A 15,788-nucleotide genomic window follows, 5' to 3' on the forward strand; every position below is an offset into this window, starting at 1 on the left:
CGTTTTCGTTGAACACTTGGATGATTCAGAAGAGCTTCCGGGTAAAAGAGTTTAATTATACTGATTCAATGATTCCGATATTGATATACGTACCTGGACTACAGTTAAGTTACATTATCGATAACGGCGGTAGGTTTGCATGGTATTCGAATATCCTTAATCTCTTCAGATAAAAACAGGCGCGGCGCCATTGCGCTTCACAACGGGAACTCGTTTCGATTCTTGTATCAGTTGAACGCGAGACGTCGGTGCCGCAGTTGTTGTTCGTCCTACGTCTAACCTAACCTGTTGAGCGTCTGTTTGCGCGTCCCCTGAACGGTTCTCGACATTTTAACGTACCTTCTCTTCGCGACAAGACCTGCTACTCGAAGAAAACTGAAGCAAAATGGGCTGCGGAACGGAAATGATAAAATACCTGCTCTTCATATTTAATTTCATCTTTGCGGTAAGTTTGAACTGGCTTTCCGTTGGCACACGCACTGATCCACTGCGCGTACTATTTAACCGTTACGACGTAGTACTTCATTTATATGCATGGAGTAACTGAAAATTGGAGTATTTATTAGTGTGTATTTAGTTGCTGCCGAGGAAAATGTTAGAAAGAAGAAATACTCATTTGGATATAGAAAAATGCTCTAATTTTTTGGAGTAATTTTAATATTTTTGAACTTCATTTTTTTTTATTATTTTGCAAAGATTGTGTATTGTTTAGTAGTAACGTGGAGGCGAATTTTGCCAGCTGGAGAAGTAGATGCAATTTTTACATCGCATTTAAGCTTCCCCATACAATCAATGCACGTGCTATTTTTAAATACTAAATAAAGATAATGCTCCTTTGTTCGATTGTAGTCGTCAGCTTGTTTATTTAATTGTTTCGTTAACAAATTTTCCTTTCTCGCTACTTTTTTTTCGATCTCGTTATGTCTGCTCTCGTGGCGGAGTGTTTGATATTTCTTATCAAATTCTGGTGATTTCAGTTTTGTTTCTTTATTCTACGTGACAAATGCCACGAAAGAATTTTAATGCATCCTGTTCTGCTGAAAAAGATAATCTTCGTTTCATGTAATTATACCAATTACGATTGTGTTGTGGACAAAGGTAACGTGACTGTCTTTCGATACATCCTGTGGATTGAATTAGAAACTAAATTGTTTCAATCGTGAATAGTATCAAATTGTATCATATTGAAGAGATAATTATGGGGCGGGTTAAAATTTCTGAGCGAGCATAGTTTCACACATGCTTGTTCAAACATGATGCAATATCAGGAGGACAGAACTTGCATGAGTCATGCGATAAGAAGTACTATTGCGGTTGAAGAACTTTAGAACTTTCGAAAATCGTCACGCTAAACAGTATTAAATGTGACGAGGAAATCAATCCTTCCAATATTTTGTATAATCTCGCGTTTAAGGCAGAGTTGATGTAACTTCGATAAGTGACCGCGATATGCAAGCTACTGCAAGCGATTTCAACGGTGACAGAAAAAGGGAGTAAACATACATCCTTTTCAACTATTAAGTAATCGATATACAGATTCTATTTGTATGTCGGTAGTATACCTTGGCCGATTCTAGAGAATTCGCCTTGGGGTATAGCATTTCAAATAACTCTCTCCACTCATAAATATCATTTTCACATTTTTACAACTGAAGACTTAAGTTCCGAACATGCATACAATCGTCAACCAAGGCAATTACTCAATTTCTGACGAAATAAAGATTTCTATAATCAAAAGGTAGACAGTCGATGACATCACTTCCTCACCTGCAAAGTCTTCCTCCTACTATTTGCCTCTCCTTCTTTTATCGGAGTTCCGCAACTTTTGTGTCGCAAGACTACAATCATTCCTCTTCTCGAAACATATGTCATAGTATAATTAAGAAGGGGGTGATTTCTAACCTAAAAACATGTAATTGGAAAATGTAGAATGTAGAATAAAATTTATCCACGTGAAGCTCCAACTTCTGAGAAAATTGAATAGTTTGAAATCTTATTCTATATCTTCTTCAACTTATTTGTAAGTCAGGAATTGTCTCTTTTTATACCATTTTAGAAAAACCTCGTACCTATATCATTTTCTTTGCATTCGCGCGTATCAATCTTTCTAAGAAATAAATTACGTGCTGCCGAGTGACGTAGCCCCGAGCTATTGGCTGCCAGGGAATCCCCAACGATGATACAGTACGAGATGAGGAAAAGAAGGACAGCAGAGAGGAGAGGAGAAACTACATGCATTTCAGCCGACAGCCGACGCACTAAGCGCCGAATTTTTAGTGCTCGCCTTGGCGTCGCGCGTGTCGTTTTTATCGTTCTTGCGGCGAATTCTGTTACGTTTTTTTTTTTTCATTTTGAGTGACACCCTCGGCCTTGTTATACTCGAAACAATATCAAACAGGAGATTCAAAATGAGTTGCGTTTCGGATTGTATCAAGTGGTTACTCTTTATTTTCAATTTTATATTCGCAGTGAGTAAACTATAATCGATCTCCATATGTTTAAAAATAAATACGAGGAGGAGTAAATTAGGGAAAGGTTGAAATCTAGTAGATCAAGTCACTAGCATAGTAATTCAAATAGAAATACCTGCTTTATCAATGGAGCTGTGAAAAGATTTTCTGCGAATTTAATATTTAAAATGAAATTTCTTGTGGAACGCAGAAGTTTCGTGACACTTCTACCGGTGAAATACTGCTCCGAAGCAGTTTGTGTGTTTTGCAATGAAACTGCGTCATTTCTTCATGGTCAGAGGGGACTGGATATAATTCCGTTCTAAATTCCACATTATTGTCGAGGGTCGGACGTGTGCGTTATCCTTGACGTTTTATAGTTTATGAAAAATACGTCACTATACTTTAGCTTGAAATTGGCGTGTGATTTAAAGGAGTATCAAATTTCCTTGGCATACAGGAGAGTTACAGAGTAGTTTAACCTACTTTTTTTATTATTTTTACGTTTGAAATGAAGTAGCTACTCACTCACTACGCCAAAACAAATTTAAAAGATTTCAGAATTTTATGTGATTGCGTATAATCTGAATCATCCAGATTTGATAAATCGTACAATGGAATGATATTATACTCGTAGAACAATTGTTACAGAAACTGCGGATAACATTTCGTTGACACTAGTGTCTATTAACCGAGAATTGTATCGTGTTTCCAGAGCATTGTGAGTCACGTCATTCAGAACTATCGCATTCTTGGAATCTAGAGCTAGATTCGCGTGAAATTAAACTCCTTCCTATTTAACGTGCCCTATGATAGAATTAACTAAAGACGCACAATTTCATCCTGACTCAAAATCATCGAAACAATCATTGCTTTGTCCACTACGATTATTACTATCTTTTGTCTTAGTAGTATAGCTACTATTATGCAATAAATAATAACTAAAATGACATCATTACAGAATGATAAAGTAAAAAATTGCGCTCGATTATAGCGACTGATCTTGCATAACTTTGTAATTTGCAATCGTACCACGATCAACATTTACACCATGCATGAAACATAGCAACACTACTTACACATCCTTTTGTCGATTGTATACAGCTGGGAGCAGATGAGTTTTAATTAGAAGAGTATCATTAGATAAGAACGCTCTTTAATTTTGCTATAAGTATCTCTGTGTATACATCACAACAATTCGCAAGTTTACAACATAACACATTGCCCAATAAAATATCTATATCTTGCCTTAAATCTTATATTTAGTACGTCTAAGAAATCTCAATAGTCCAGCACTGTGAAATTCGATCGTCTTAAAAGTATTTCTCCTCGATCAACATAGCAAGAGTTATGATTAAAAGAGCACGCATTGTCAATAACTCTTCTGAATCTTCAACTGACGGCATTGGCTCCAAATGACTCACACTCTTTTAAAAGCATGTTATCCGATAGATTACACTTTGACGCAGAGAATGGCAAACCCAAGTTGCACACTGTCTGGGAATCATCGGTGTCTGATTCATTGAAACACTTCTACAAATTTCCTTGTTATTTCAAGTACTATTCATAACTCATGGAAAGTCCCTTGGAAAGTATTAGGAACAATGCTTTCCATTGGACTTCTCATTGAGACATGTATTACTGCATAGAGTGAAATTAATGCTGGCAATTCGTTCGAAATTAGGGTCGAAGAAATTACGTTTCGCGTTCTGAATGATTGAGTTAGTACTCGCGCTTGAGGAAACGGTGTGGTCAGGCAATAGTTCACAGCGACGAGATAATGGCTTAAAATAAGATAATAACCAACACGGTTTCAGTGTCGATTAATTTGGGACCCTTGAAGATATAAATTTCAGGCTCGTACACTTTTCTCAGAATGCAGATAAGAGAACATCGATGGTAAAATATTGTCATGTTCGTGTACTTTTCAATAGCCTAATTTTATCTATCGATTATCGAGAATTTCTTGGGCGTTATGACTGATGTAACACTTCTCGAAACCCCCCAGACTCTGAAACGCCCATTTCAATGCATATTTTCGTGGCAACGGTTGAGTCATTCACGCCAGTTTTCGGCGGTTGAAATGCGCAAATTCAAAGAATACGAGGCTTACAAAAAGAAACTTTTCAAGTTGCGACGTTCTTTTGTCCCGCGAGCTCCATTCGAGGTTTCAATGCCATTCAAAGCGGCGAACAGGTTTCGTCACTTTCGGTAGGCGGTCCAGTTCCTGTGGAACCTCGAATATCATAAAACTGATGAAAGAAATTAGGATCTCGATTAGGGAATTCCTCGTTCTTTGACCGGTGAATCATTCGTTTTATCAAGCGATTAATATTGATGCTAGAAACGCTAATACTAATGACGTGTCGATTGGTTTCGCACGAGCTAAAGGCTATTAATAAAGTGGAGTAACTGTGACCATGACTACCAGCTTATCGCCTATAAACTGATTTAAGTTTTCGTTCTTGCTTTATTAACATTTATTAATAAGGAAATTTCACATGTTTAAAGATAACTCCATTTTTCGTAGAATTAAATTACCTTTCAAAGATATTCCTTTATCAAGATGGTAATTCTCGTAATAGATAATGTTCAGTGAAGTGTTTTGTTGCTAGGAGTTACTTATCGTCGATTATTGATTTTCTGAAACATTAGTATATTATGTGCAATTTGATAAAATCGATGTTCCAGTTAGAAATAGTTGGATATGTGTTGCAGAGAAATTGAAGTGTTAAGGGGACTACAGTTCTATGAATAAATAAGTATCTACATGTACTATATCCCTTCAGATATTTCAATGAATGGAGGGGCTGTGACCCTTAATTGGAATTCTTTCAGCACGTTAAAGTGATTAGGAAGTCTGAAAGAATATCAGCAATGAGATAACATTTTCTCGGTAATCAAAGGGAGTCTGACACAATTTCCAGTGATAAATTTAGGAAGTTCCATTCATAAATTTTAGGATATGCTTGGCAAATTTCTATGGTACTAAGTTTGAACAAAGGTAGTTTAAAATATTTATTTCCGTCTTCAGTCGCGTGAGATTCTGGAGGAAGTCGTTGAGAAATAACGCGAATAGGATGATGTCATTCAATTAGCGATCAAATCTTTACACCGCGATGGTGTTATCGTAGCTGCTTTACATAACAAATGAACATTGTATTTTGCATTGAGTAGCACTATTTAAACAAAATAGCATAGTATTTGAAAAAAAGGTAAATTGATAAAATAAAAAAGCTGTTGAATGCAATATAGATAACTTAGGTCATTGATTGCTAAACATGAACTACATCTTCTAATAAATATGAAGGAGATGCAAATGCTCTAGTTTGTAAACATTTTATTCTTGTCAATTGACTGATAATGCTTGTGTACAATTATTTTCACTTTTTTTTCACAATTAATTAAGAATTCAAGGGTGCAGTGATCATTTAACAGAGACCCAGCATATTTTTATGCAAGGTACCTCACTTATCATAGAACTAGGACATTTTAACTATTACTAGATTCTGATTATAAAGAATATCGTACTAGAAAAAAACTGAGTCAAGAACTGTCTCGTCGGCTAAAGTTTGTCGTTTATACTCGCGAAACTATAGTCGAAGCTGAGTTTAAAATGTTAAAGTAACATTGTTACGTAGAATTGAATAACTGACATTCGCACGTGCGATTCTCTCATCATCGATCACGGTTCTTTTGAGCTTATGCACGTTTGCAACGTGTCAAGGATATTATGCATATACAGGATGCTCCATATTCGTCGATCCACATAAACAAATATTGATCACTCGTACGAATATCAATCTCGAAGAGTTGAAAATTTCCTCTGTGTACGTAGTATAGCAGTTTCGAGGAAGATTTTTATCGCTTGCAGAACACTACGTTATCGGAGGTCATCTCGCCAAATTGCACAGTAATTTTGAGTAAATATAGAGCCTAAACTCGAAGCATTTCATGCACATTGCTTTTCTCCGTTGAACTATTTGTTTGACTTTATCTTTTCAATGCTTTGTGCTTCATAATATTTCTGAAAAGAAATCTTATCGTGATGCACGTACAATCGTAATCGCTGGTAGTAATTGCATTACAGTGGTTTCGTGATTGTTGATACTCATACGTAAGATTAGACAAAGAGTAATTCTTGTTTGGGGATGGATCACGTTAATTTCATTGCTAATGTGCATACTACGTGTAATTAAATTCCATTTAGAAATAGTGGAATATGTTTTCCAGAGGAATTGGAGTTTGAGTTTTACGATATCTTATCTTTCGGATCTTCGGTTACATAAAGAATATTTTTAAATTGGCACAGTAAAGCCTACATCTGGCCTGAATAAAAATTATGTCTACCACCTCAAAAAACCGTTAAACTAATAAAACTTCACAAGCTTTATCTTTAGCGATTAAGGGAAACTGGAATTGTTAACGAAATAATACTTGATTTATTCGATTACATAGTATTTAAAGTACTGAAATATCAAATGGACACTATCATTATTGATTTTGCCTTATCGATAAGTCATTAAAATCAGCTATAGAAAATTCTTCCTAGAGAACGTGAAATTTTACGTATCCTACCTTACTGTAAAATACAGTCTACATATTGATAGGAATGTTTAGCAGGCAAGCTTTAACACGAGATATAAAGCTCCAAAAAAGCATCTTCGGTCGATGCCTAGAGCCTCGGCTAAAAGTATGTTGAACCATCTGGCTAGCACCTGGAATATGACCTAAATTCACCTACGGGATATATTCGTAATCGCAGTGTATACCGTGTATAGATTGTTCAATGCCAACCGGTTGATATTGAGCAACCTGATGCAATGTGTGGTTGCTATCGGTGAAGTAAGTCGTCCTAGTCTTCAATTGCAAACTTATGCAATGTATAGAAAGTCCGAACTATCGTATAAGTACGGTGTCAGCGAACTAGGGCCATTTTACATAAAAAGTGAGCTCCGTTTCTTAAAGCCTCTATTAAAAAATGCAAAAAAAGGCTTTTTCGTGAAATGTGCATCTAAAACTATTACCTGTTGCAGATATGTGGCTTGGGTATCCTGGTCGTCGGTGTCCTGGTGCACCTGGAATTGTCCCATGTCACCGACTCGGTACAAGAGGTTGACATCAGGTTCCCAGCGATAAGTATGATAGTTGTCGGCAGTATTATATTTGTGATCTCGTTCTTCGGCTGCTGCGGTGCCATACGGGAGAGTCATTGCATGACTGTTACCGTAAGTATATAACAATCATTCTACTAGTTATTAACTATTTCGAAAGTAATTAAATCTCGTTTCTTCCATCTAGTTCGCCTCGTTCCTACTCTTCATCTTGCTCGTACAAGTGGCAATCGGCGTATATACGTTCGTTTTGGCGAAGAACGAAGACAGCATCAATATCAAGACAAGTTACCAACAAGTGTTTGACCGATATTACACGAGTTCAGCGGATAAGGAATTTGTGGATATTGTCCAGGGTAACGTAAGTATTTTGAAATAGATTGAAAATTGATGTCAATCGGATCCAATGGTGACTAGAATAAAATGTAAAATGTGTGTAATTTTGTTACAGTTCCAATGCTGTGGCGTTAATGGTCCCAAAGATTTTATCTCTGGTAATAGTCCTAATCGTACCATTCCTTGGAGCTGTTGTAATAAACGGGAAGGACAGATTTGTGAGTATGGTGAATCTTATAAGGCAGGCTGTGTTGAGACACTAAGCCAAACTTTGCAAAAGGCAGCAGTTATAGTGGGTGGCATTGCTATTGGTATTGCTGGTGTTGAGGTGAGTTCATTATTTGCTGATAATAGTTAAAGTCAGTAGATTTAGCTCGAAAACTTGAGTCAGTCACTTAAACTTTATTTTATCATGTTTTTACAGTTAATCGGCATCATTTTCGCGCTTTGCTTGGCGAACTCGATCAGGAATGCCGAGCGTAGAGGCTACAGAGTGTAAAAAGAACTGAAAAAGGAGGAGAAACGAATACATATTATACACACATGTTACGTGAGAAGTAATATAATTGATACTTTTATTCTACCAGTAATGATGCGATCGTAAAAGGCGGTAGAAACTACAGAATGTGTAATGCAAAGAAATTTAGAGATAAGTTATGGACGATAGACATAACAAAGCAAATGAGAAAAAGAAGGAGATGAGTGCCTTCTAATTTTAATTTTCAAAAATTGACCTTTTCTTTTGAATCTTTGATTTTGGTACATGTGATATTGAATACATAAACATATTATTTAATGCATTTTTTTATTTTCACATATTTCCATTAAATTGATTATATTTTTTATTTACGATAGACGAAACACAATAGTAATTAATAATAATAATAGTAATAATAATATGAATAGTAATGATAGTGATCGGTGCAAAGTATTTTCTAGAGGCTCAGCCATTTTTTACGTTTTCAAATTACATAATATTAGCGTACGTTGACGTACAACTTACCTAGCATTTGTGCACACAATTGGAAAAACAAGGAAGTTACTACTAAATTTCGATTCGAAGCAACTCCTTTTCGGTGAACTCCTTTTCGAAATTTAATTTATAAATTAAGAAGTTACATGTAAATTCTAAAATATTTTCGTTAACGAAAAGCTAAAATCACAGCGCGTTACGTAGTTCCGCGAACGTATAAAAAAATATTTTTTATAATAATATTTTGATAAATACACATTGCTTACAGATGCTTTTATAAAATACAATTCATGTTGTTTGTACAGCACGTATTTCACTAAACTTTTCAGAGAGTAATTGTCAAATGATATATATATATTTCTCTTGTAATAAAAATCTGTTTTGTCCAAATCACTGTCTTTTCTCAACTCTAATCTCCCACGTTTCCTCTTACTTTCACTTAAGAGGTGAAAACGAAACCAAATGTAAAATACATACTCCTACGTGTCGTCCTCTTTATTACTCATTTCAATGAAATTAATCGACTGTATAATATTATCACAGCTATTTACATGCAAACGAGACGTCGGTATAATTAAATTATCTCAATTCTTCACTGAATTATTTGTCTATCGTAATGGACAGTACGATTCTTCGGACTTTGACGATAATATCGATAATAATGTTTTGTATAGGAACGGTTTTCTAAATTGAACATCCATCATGCGCCTTTACATTCGTTATATTGTCGTTATTTATTAAGTTCAAGAGAGGATAACTTACATCTGTTGTGCTATAATACATACTATTTACAGTTTCCCAATCACGTTCACCTCTTGTCGATTTCTTAGTGATTTTCTTTCGATTGGGAGGAGGAGCCGTGCTTAGTAATCGCATTTCCGATATAATGTTACTTACACGTACCTTACAACTACGCCGTTAAATCAATTACTCCCGAGACTGCAGGACAAAAGTTGTTTTCGTCGGAACTTCTTCGTTGTAGTTATTAAATATTTAAATTAGTAATATAGAATGATATAACGCTTCTCCTTCTCCTATGATAACTAGATACAAATCAATACGACACTCGTGTACCGTTATATAACGATTCTATTCGCAATAACGTAAAATTGGATTCCAATTTACCATGTCGCGTGTCGTGTGTGTGATATACGTTTCAATAAACGTATCAACAGAGACATGATTAGACTATGATTCGCTCTATGAGTACGAGGAATAGCATTAGAAACGGATGAACGCAAAAGACAACTTTGTACCCGTACAGTCTTCGTTTCAAATATTGAAAATATCCATCGCATTTAATATGCCTACGTGTAAAATATCCTCGATCTCTATCGATCCATTATCTTAACGTTATACGGACTAATGATATAATTACTCCTAGTAATTTGACCAAACATTACGTTTTCTTTCGGAGTGGTCTCTTCTGTGAAGTTCATACAAATCACGACGAAACATCTACTTGGTACGGCGGTTTGATCGTAGCTACTTTGTTGTGAGCTCTTTCATTCTTTTACGTTTTTTATACCCTTTACTATTCATACATTTTTCACCCAAATCCAAACTTTCTATCTTACGACTCATAAGACATACAGATACAATCCTTTCCCGGTGGAGACAGAACGAAAATCATTTCCATGTATACAGGGCCTTTCAGAAGTACATGCAGAAACTTAAGTAATTAACAGAACTCATGGGAAGTAATTAATTACTGATGTATTCTGTAAAAGTAGCCAGTTTGTGCTCCATCACTTAAGTTCTTGTACTTATAGCTTTGAAGCACCTTGTACACTCTGTGTTTTATGCACAAGTGTTCGCTTAAAAGAGAACCACTTGAGAGGGATATCTGGGCTGACTTCCCTATTATCATTTATCAGAGTACAAATTTATGTTCATATAAAATTGTGACGAATATTCTTAATCTAGATTCTTCTAAGCTCAGTTTTGGAAGATACGTCATTCTGCGTTTAATTGAAGTCTATTGAAACCTGTAAAAATGGGTGTACTCTGTCCTTTCACGCAACATTGATACCTTTTGAAATAGCATTTTGCTTCATTACTAATTGATTTAGTTGTGAAATTCCGAATTTTTGTCATATGATACGAGTCTGTAGTGACAGAATACTCGGTGCGCTTTAGAAACAATTATAATGATTCTTACAATTCGTCCTATGCTTTATCATGATCGATGGAAGTACTGTTTGAAATACTAGAAACAATTCTTATGAGATTTAAGGTATGAAGCACGACCATAGTCTCAGTCTATGGTCTAATTACTTCATTCTGGTAATTTGTACGCACTATACATGCTACACGTTAATGTCTCAGACCACCTGTCGTAGAAAATTGCTCTCATTCCCGTGGTGTGTATACATTAATTAAGAAATCTACTTCCATCTTGTGAGCAAGAGAGTACACTTCGAGTACAATGTAATTGAATTCTGCCCGCCCCTTATCGTAACGTATAAATTCAAGTAGAAGTGAAAGAATTGCATTGTCCAAATGAAATTCTTCCATCGATTAGAATTCGTTCCCTTATACGACAGATGGAGTTCTGCCTGTCGAGTCGCTTAATATTCTACCAAGAGGAAGCTCTCAAGTAAAGAAAGTAAGGCGGTGCCTTCTCGCAATATGTTTCAATAATTAATTGCTTCATTGAACATTGTTCGTTCAGATGAAACAATGCTTCTAGTCTCGACAATTGTTTTAATAGTCACACTTGATATTATACCGAAGATGTACAAAAACTCTCATGCATCGAAAGTGCAGCTCGATGATGAACAACCGTTCTTGTTCGTAGGAAAAAGAGTGCCCTATTTACAGACTCGAGCATTCGAGAATGAGGATGCAGTAACAAGTAGTGGAGACCAGATAGGTGCGTACCTTGAGAAATTTGGTCATAGATAGGCAAACTATCACACCCATGTTTGTTCTTTTATCTCTTTAATCTTGTCTCTGTGTATCTAGAATCATGGAAGATGAAAACGATAAAACTATACTGACCTCTCATGAAAAATCTGTAGAGTTACTTCAAATAAATAAAACAGTGCAAGCTTCTCTAGCAAATCTATACAGCACAGTTCGTCAAATATAAATAAATGGAACTCGTAAATAAACTCTACTATTTTTTAAAAAAAATCACAACGTGATATTCCTCCATTGTCTTAAGGACAAAACGAGCGATCCCTCAAAAGGACGCTCGCAAAAATATCTGTATACAAATCTCTTCCAAGCTCAAAGGAACCTGAGACACAATTCCTCAGACTGTAAGTTTCAACATTTGATCAGAAAAATGAGTTCCTATTGGAAGTGGAGGAAGTCAACCATAATTCGTCCCACTGACTCTCTAATCAAGGCAAAGCGCGACCTGTTTCAAAATCGAAGCCAGTTTGCCTATCCCTGACGATAGTTCTCATCGCGATAGCTCTACATCAGCCTCCTGGCTGGAAGGTGGCCCTAGAGTGGGGACAGCTTCATGATATCACTGTGAATCTCCGCAGACGGAGTGTCGTCCAGATCGATGAGGCTGGCGTTGGAGCCTGCCGAGGATGGCGGCACGATCTCGTCAAGGAAGTCGAAGGAGGCCACAGCTTCGCGCTCCTTGTCCCCGTAACGGACGAAGAAGTCGTCGCCACGTTCGATAATCGACGGCCTCGACGAGCCCCAGGTGGACGGCAGACGCAGCACACGGTGTGCGTGGACCGCCGATGCTGAGAAACCAAGCGCAGCGGGTCAACATGCCTCAGACCTCACTTGATCTCTTTTCTCTCTCTTCCTATACCGGCTCTAGCAGACACAGAGTAGCTCGGCTTAGCACTCTTAACACGTATCACGCCCCTCTCTCTCTTTCTCTCCCTCACTCTCCTCTATTTCGTATTTAGCTTTTATATCCACCTCATTTCTCCGCCTTCCGTTCTGCCGTCGTCGCACGATCGGTCAGTTTCTCTCAGTCAACTTCTCTCAGAGGATGCTTTTTTCGTTTTCGAGAAACTTTGCATTGGCAAGCGCACGACCTCTTATTCCCTTCGTTGCGCTTCGTGACAGACGAGCACAGTGGTTCGATACAGCTTGTGTACTTGGCGACACATTGGAGACCGATGACCCATTTGGGTCAGGGGATACCTTTCCTCATTTGCCGAGAGCACAGTGTTTCAGTCATTTTTATATTAGGAGTACTGATAAGTAATCGATTATTTTAGAGTTAAAACCATACATGAGTGGAAATTGTTTTTTATTAATATTTAGAACACTTGGCCAATGAGAATAGTCTCAACAAAATACACTGGTCTCCAATGTGACAATTGCTCTTCACGTTGAATTTTGGTAGTTCTTGTAGAAGACTCTTACTCGTCTGTCGCGAGCGCTATGATCACAGTAAATGAAGTACAATGAGAGAGCTGTGATGATTAATACGTTAGGGGCTACAATGCTAATTACCAGATTTGGGTTATTACAGCTTAAGATAGACGATAATGGGGAATTTACGAGACAGGATAATGAGAAAACATGACTGCGGTAGATACTAATAGACAATGGCGATAGAGTCGAGTACCTGCCAATGACACTTAAGAAATACCAATCTTGTATAGAATGAGAGAGAAAGTAACTGTTCTAAGTGACACCTTTGACGCAATTCCAGGCTACCAGTTTGACAGTCAGTGACAGAGTAAACCTAAGTATTTACATGATTACTTTCGATCAAATATAATTACTTTGGAATGTCTCCAGTTAACAGTATACTCGCGTATTCATGCGTACTCTACTTACAAGTTTACCCTAACGATGCTACTTTATACACAGAGCAAAAAAAAAAAAAGAATAAAAAACAATGATCTATTAACACATTACGGACAAATATTCATAGACAACTATGCGCACCTTTTCGTTAATCTCTAAATCACGACATGGTCTCATAAAATAATAAAAAATAAATGCTCCAGAATGGTACCGCGAGTTCGTAATGTGTTAACTACCAGAAGGAAGTCGATTTTCTCCTCTACCCCTGAGAAACGATGAAATTTGGAATTGCGTAAAGGTGGCTCGGATCGAATTCGTTTCTTATATCGTCTCCAGGTTAATAGATTTGTTAGTAAGCCAATGGAAAATCCGTAGTGGCCGTACAGTTCACGTTGCATTGTAGATCCCGGCGAAACGATTCCTCCCAACTGGCATGTCGGTTACAGAAACTGATCGTCACTAAGCCGAACTACGTAGCTTTTCTTGTGACAATCAAAGCACACCGCGTAGGAGCTACCATCTGAACAGAAAACGTGGAAAAGGCTATGTACAGAGCGAGGGCAATCAGCGTTCGTGTTCTTGTTTCCGTTTCTTGTGGCTGGTAGAGTGACGGTGTTAATTGGCGAAAGGCCGCTTAACAGCGTGACGTGTTAACGCGTTAGTGCAGAGACCCACGCTAATATAGTCTAGCGGAACCATCATTTTCTTTTCAGTTTAAATATCTCCACATATCCCATTTTCCATTCGTACTTCATTATTACTCTGGGAATTGGTTTTTAATTAATCAATGATACGTTTGGAGTATATTAGCGTGATGTAGAGACACCATTAGTGATGTTATTACCAGTGTAACAAGCGGAAGCGATTTCTCGATGGTGCATTCTTCAATTACTTCTAATTGCTTTCTCATGATATGTTCGAATTCGTTATCGCTATTGATATTGTTGAAAAGACTGAACGATAGTGTCAAGCGGAAGGTACAGTGTTTAGTTAGGACAGATTCTAGAGTGTTGTGCAGGCTCAGGGAAAAAGGGAATACAGTCTACAAAGAGTGATCAATAAATACCTTTCTTTTGTCGTCGGTACCGATGTAGTCTGTGCAAATGGCGATAATCCGGTGGTTCATCCCCCGAGTCACTTCCTGCTGATCCGCTGCTCGATGTCGCCGAAGAACTTTCGCTGCTTGCCAGCATCACGTCTAGAAGATTGGCTCTTGCCTGGAGAAACCGTGAATTTTTAAAGGGGATCCTTTCACTTCTAACAACCGTCAGCATTTTGGACCTGCTAACTGGGGAAGTACTATCTCGTTTCATACTGTTACAGACTTCCTCGAGTGAGTCTGAGTTGGAACATTTCACTCGAAATAGAATATAAAAATACTTTGCAAAAGTTCCCAGTTAACAGATTAAGCCAGAAGACCATGGGATATAGCTGCACTTACTTTTGGGTCGGTGAAGTCAATGTCCCTTTCAACGTGAACCCATCCGGTTGGACAGCAGCAAGCGAGATCCAATTTTTCAAGCGGCACCTGGTTTTCATGGTTAATAAGATTCTCTTCTCCTTTCCTAATCATTCGATTCAGTTCGTCTATGACGTCCTTCGATGTGGCACGTTCGTGGAAGCTCAGCGATCGGTCCCTTCCCTCGACGAGCAGGGGCGCCCTTGCTGGACTGACCTGGGAATTTATATTTTTAGAAAGAAGTATATAATCATAAAACAGTGTTAACGTCCAATATCTCAGGTGTAAAAATATGTGACCTAGGTCTTAGATTTTGTTTGACAAACCCAGATATTATAATTTCGATTTACACTCGAACTTACAACTGTACTTGGCGTGGAGGAAGTGGCCACTTCCTCGTCCTCCTCAGGAACAGCGCCCAATTCGGACGGCGCGACTGTCGTGTAGGAAACTCCACCGTTGCAAGCGACCGCGCTGATTATTCTTTCTTCCGGTGCCAGAGACGGTACGGGTATCTGATCCAGCAGATCGTCGTTACTGCTCGTTTCAGCGATGTTTTCCGCGTGGCTGTTATCTTGATCGACGGCCGTTTCCATTTCGCTGCACACCGCCTCCGTTCCACACTCGTCCCTGCTTTCCGTTTCCTCTAGAACTACTTACACCAGAGTCAACTTCGATCTCGATTCCCTGGTATCGTTGTCGATAAATTTTTGCGCTGT

General features: G+C 37.7%; 2 protein-coding genes across 8 annotated transcripts in view; one reads left to right on the plus strand and one right to left on the minus strand.

Annotated features, from left to right (window-relative positions):
• The first annotated feature begins 303 nt into the window (after positions 1-303).
• Positions 304-8,696, plus strand: Tspan6 (tetraspanin 6). Of its 2 annotated transcripts, none has more exons than XM_076378158.1 (5): positions 304-445; positions 7,487-7,678; positions 7,752-7,925; positions 8,016-8,228; positions 8,325-8,696. In XM_076378158.1, exons 1-5 carry the CDS (start codon positions 386-388, stop codon positions 8,397-8,399), a joined length of 714 nt encoding a protein of 237 aa, XP_076234273.1. In that variant the 5' UTR covers positions 304-385; the 3' UTR covers positions 8,400-8,696. The 2 variants fall into 2 exon arrangements, with proteins under 2 accessions (XP_076234273.1, XP_076234282.1); XM_076378167.1 differs by lacking the exon at positions 304-445 and adding an exon at positions 2,271-2,468.
• Positions 8,697-9,588: 892 nt separating this feature from the next.
• LOC143179065 (uncharacterized) overlaps positions 9,589-15,788 on the minus strand; it is a 241,932-nt gene continuing 235,732 nt past the window's right edge. Inside the window, exons 12-16 of one of the 6 annotated variants that reach the window (XR_013001893.1) lie at positions 15,432-15,724; positions 15,052-15,285; positions 14,677-14,827; positions 13,995-14,130; positions 12,446-12,659 (exon numbers count right to left, since the gene is read on the minus strand). Coding sequence is in view for 4 of the 6 variants with exons in the window: in XM_076378069.1 (XP_076234184.1) it covers positions 12,330-12,583; positions 14,677-14,827; positions 15,052-15,285; positions 15,432-15,724 (932 nt within the window). In the remaining 2 variants the exon portion in view is untranslated. Of the gene's footprint in view, positions 12,660-13,994; positions 14,131-14,676; positions 14,828-15,051; positions 15,286-15,431; positions 15,725-15,788 lie in introns of all 6 variants that reach the window. The other 5 variants (XR_013001895.1, XM_076378087.1, XM_076378069.1 and 2 more) reach the window with 5 other exon arrangements.

The sequence above is a fragment of the Calliopsis andreniformis genome, chromosome 1, assembly GCF_051401765.1.
Source record: "Calliopsis andreniformis isolate RMS-2024a chromosome 1, iyCalAndr_principal, whole genome shotgun sequence".
NCBI lineage: Eukaryota > Metazoa > Arthropoda > Insecta > Hymenoptera > Andrenidae > Calliopsis > Calliopsis andreniformis.

Coding starts and splice junctions, on each gene's coding strand:
- Tspan6 (XM_076378158.1), top strand. CDS start 386: ATGGGCTGCGGAACGGAAATGATAAAATACCTGCTCTTCATATTTAAT. Junction 7,679..7,751: donor GTCATTGCATGACTGTTACC/GTAAGTATATAA, acceptor TCTTCCATCTAG/TTCGCCTCGTTCCTACTCTT. Junction 7,926..8,015: donor TGGATATTGTCCAGGGTAAC/GTAAGTATTTTG, acceptor ATTTTGTTACAG/TTCCAATGCTGTGGCGTTAA.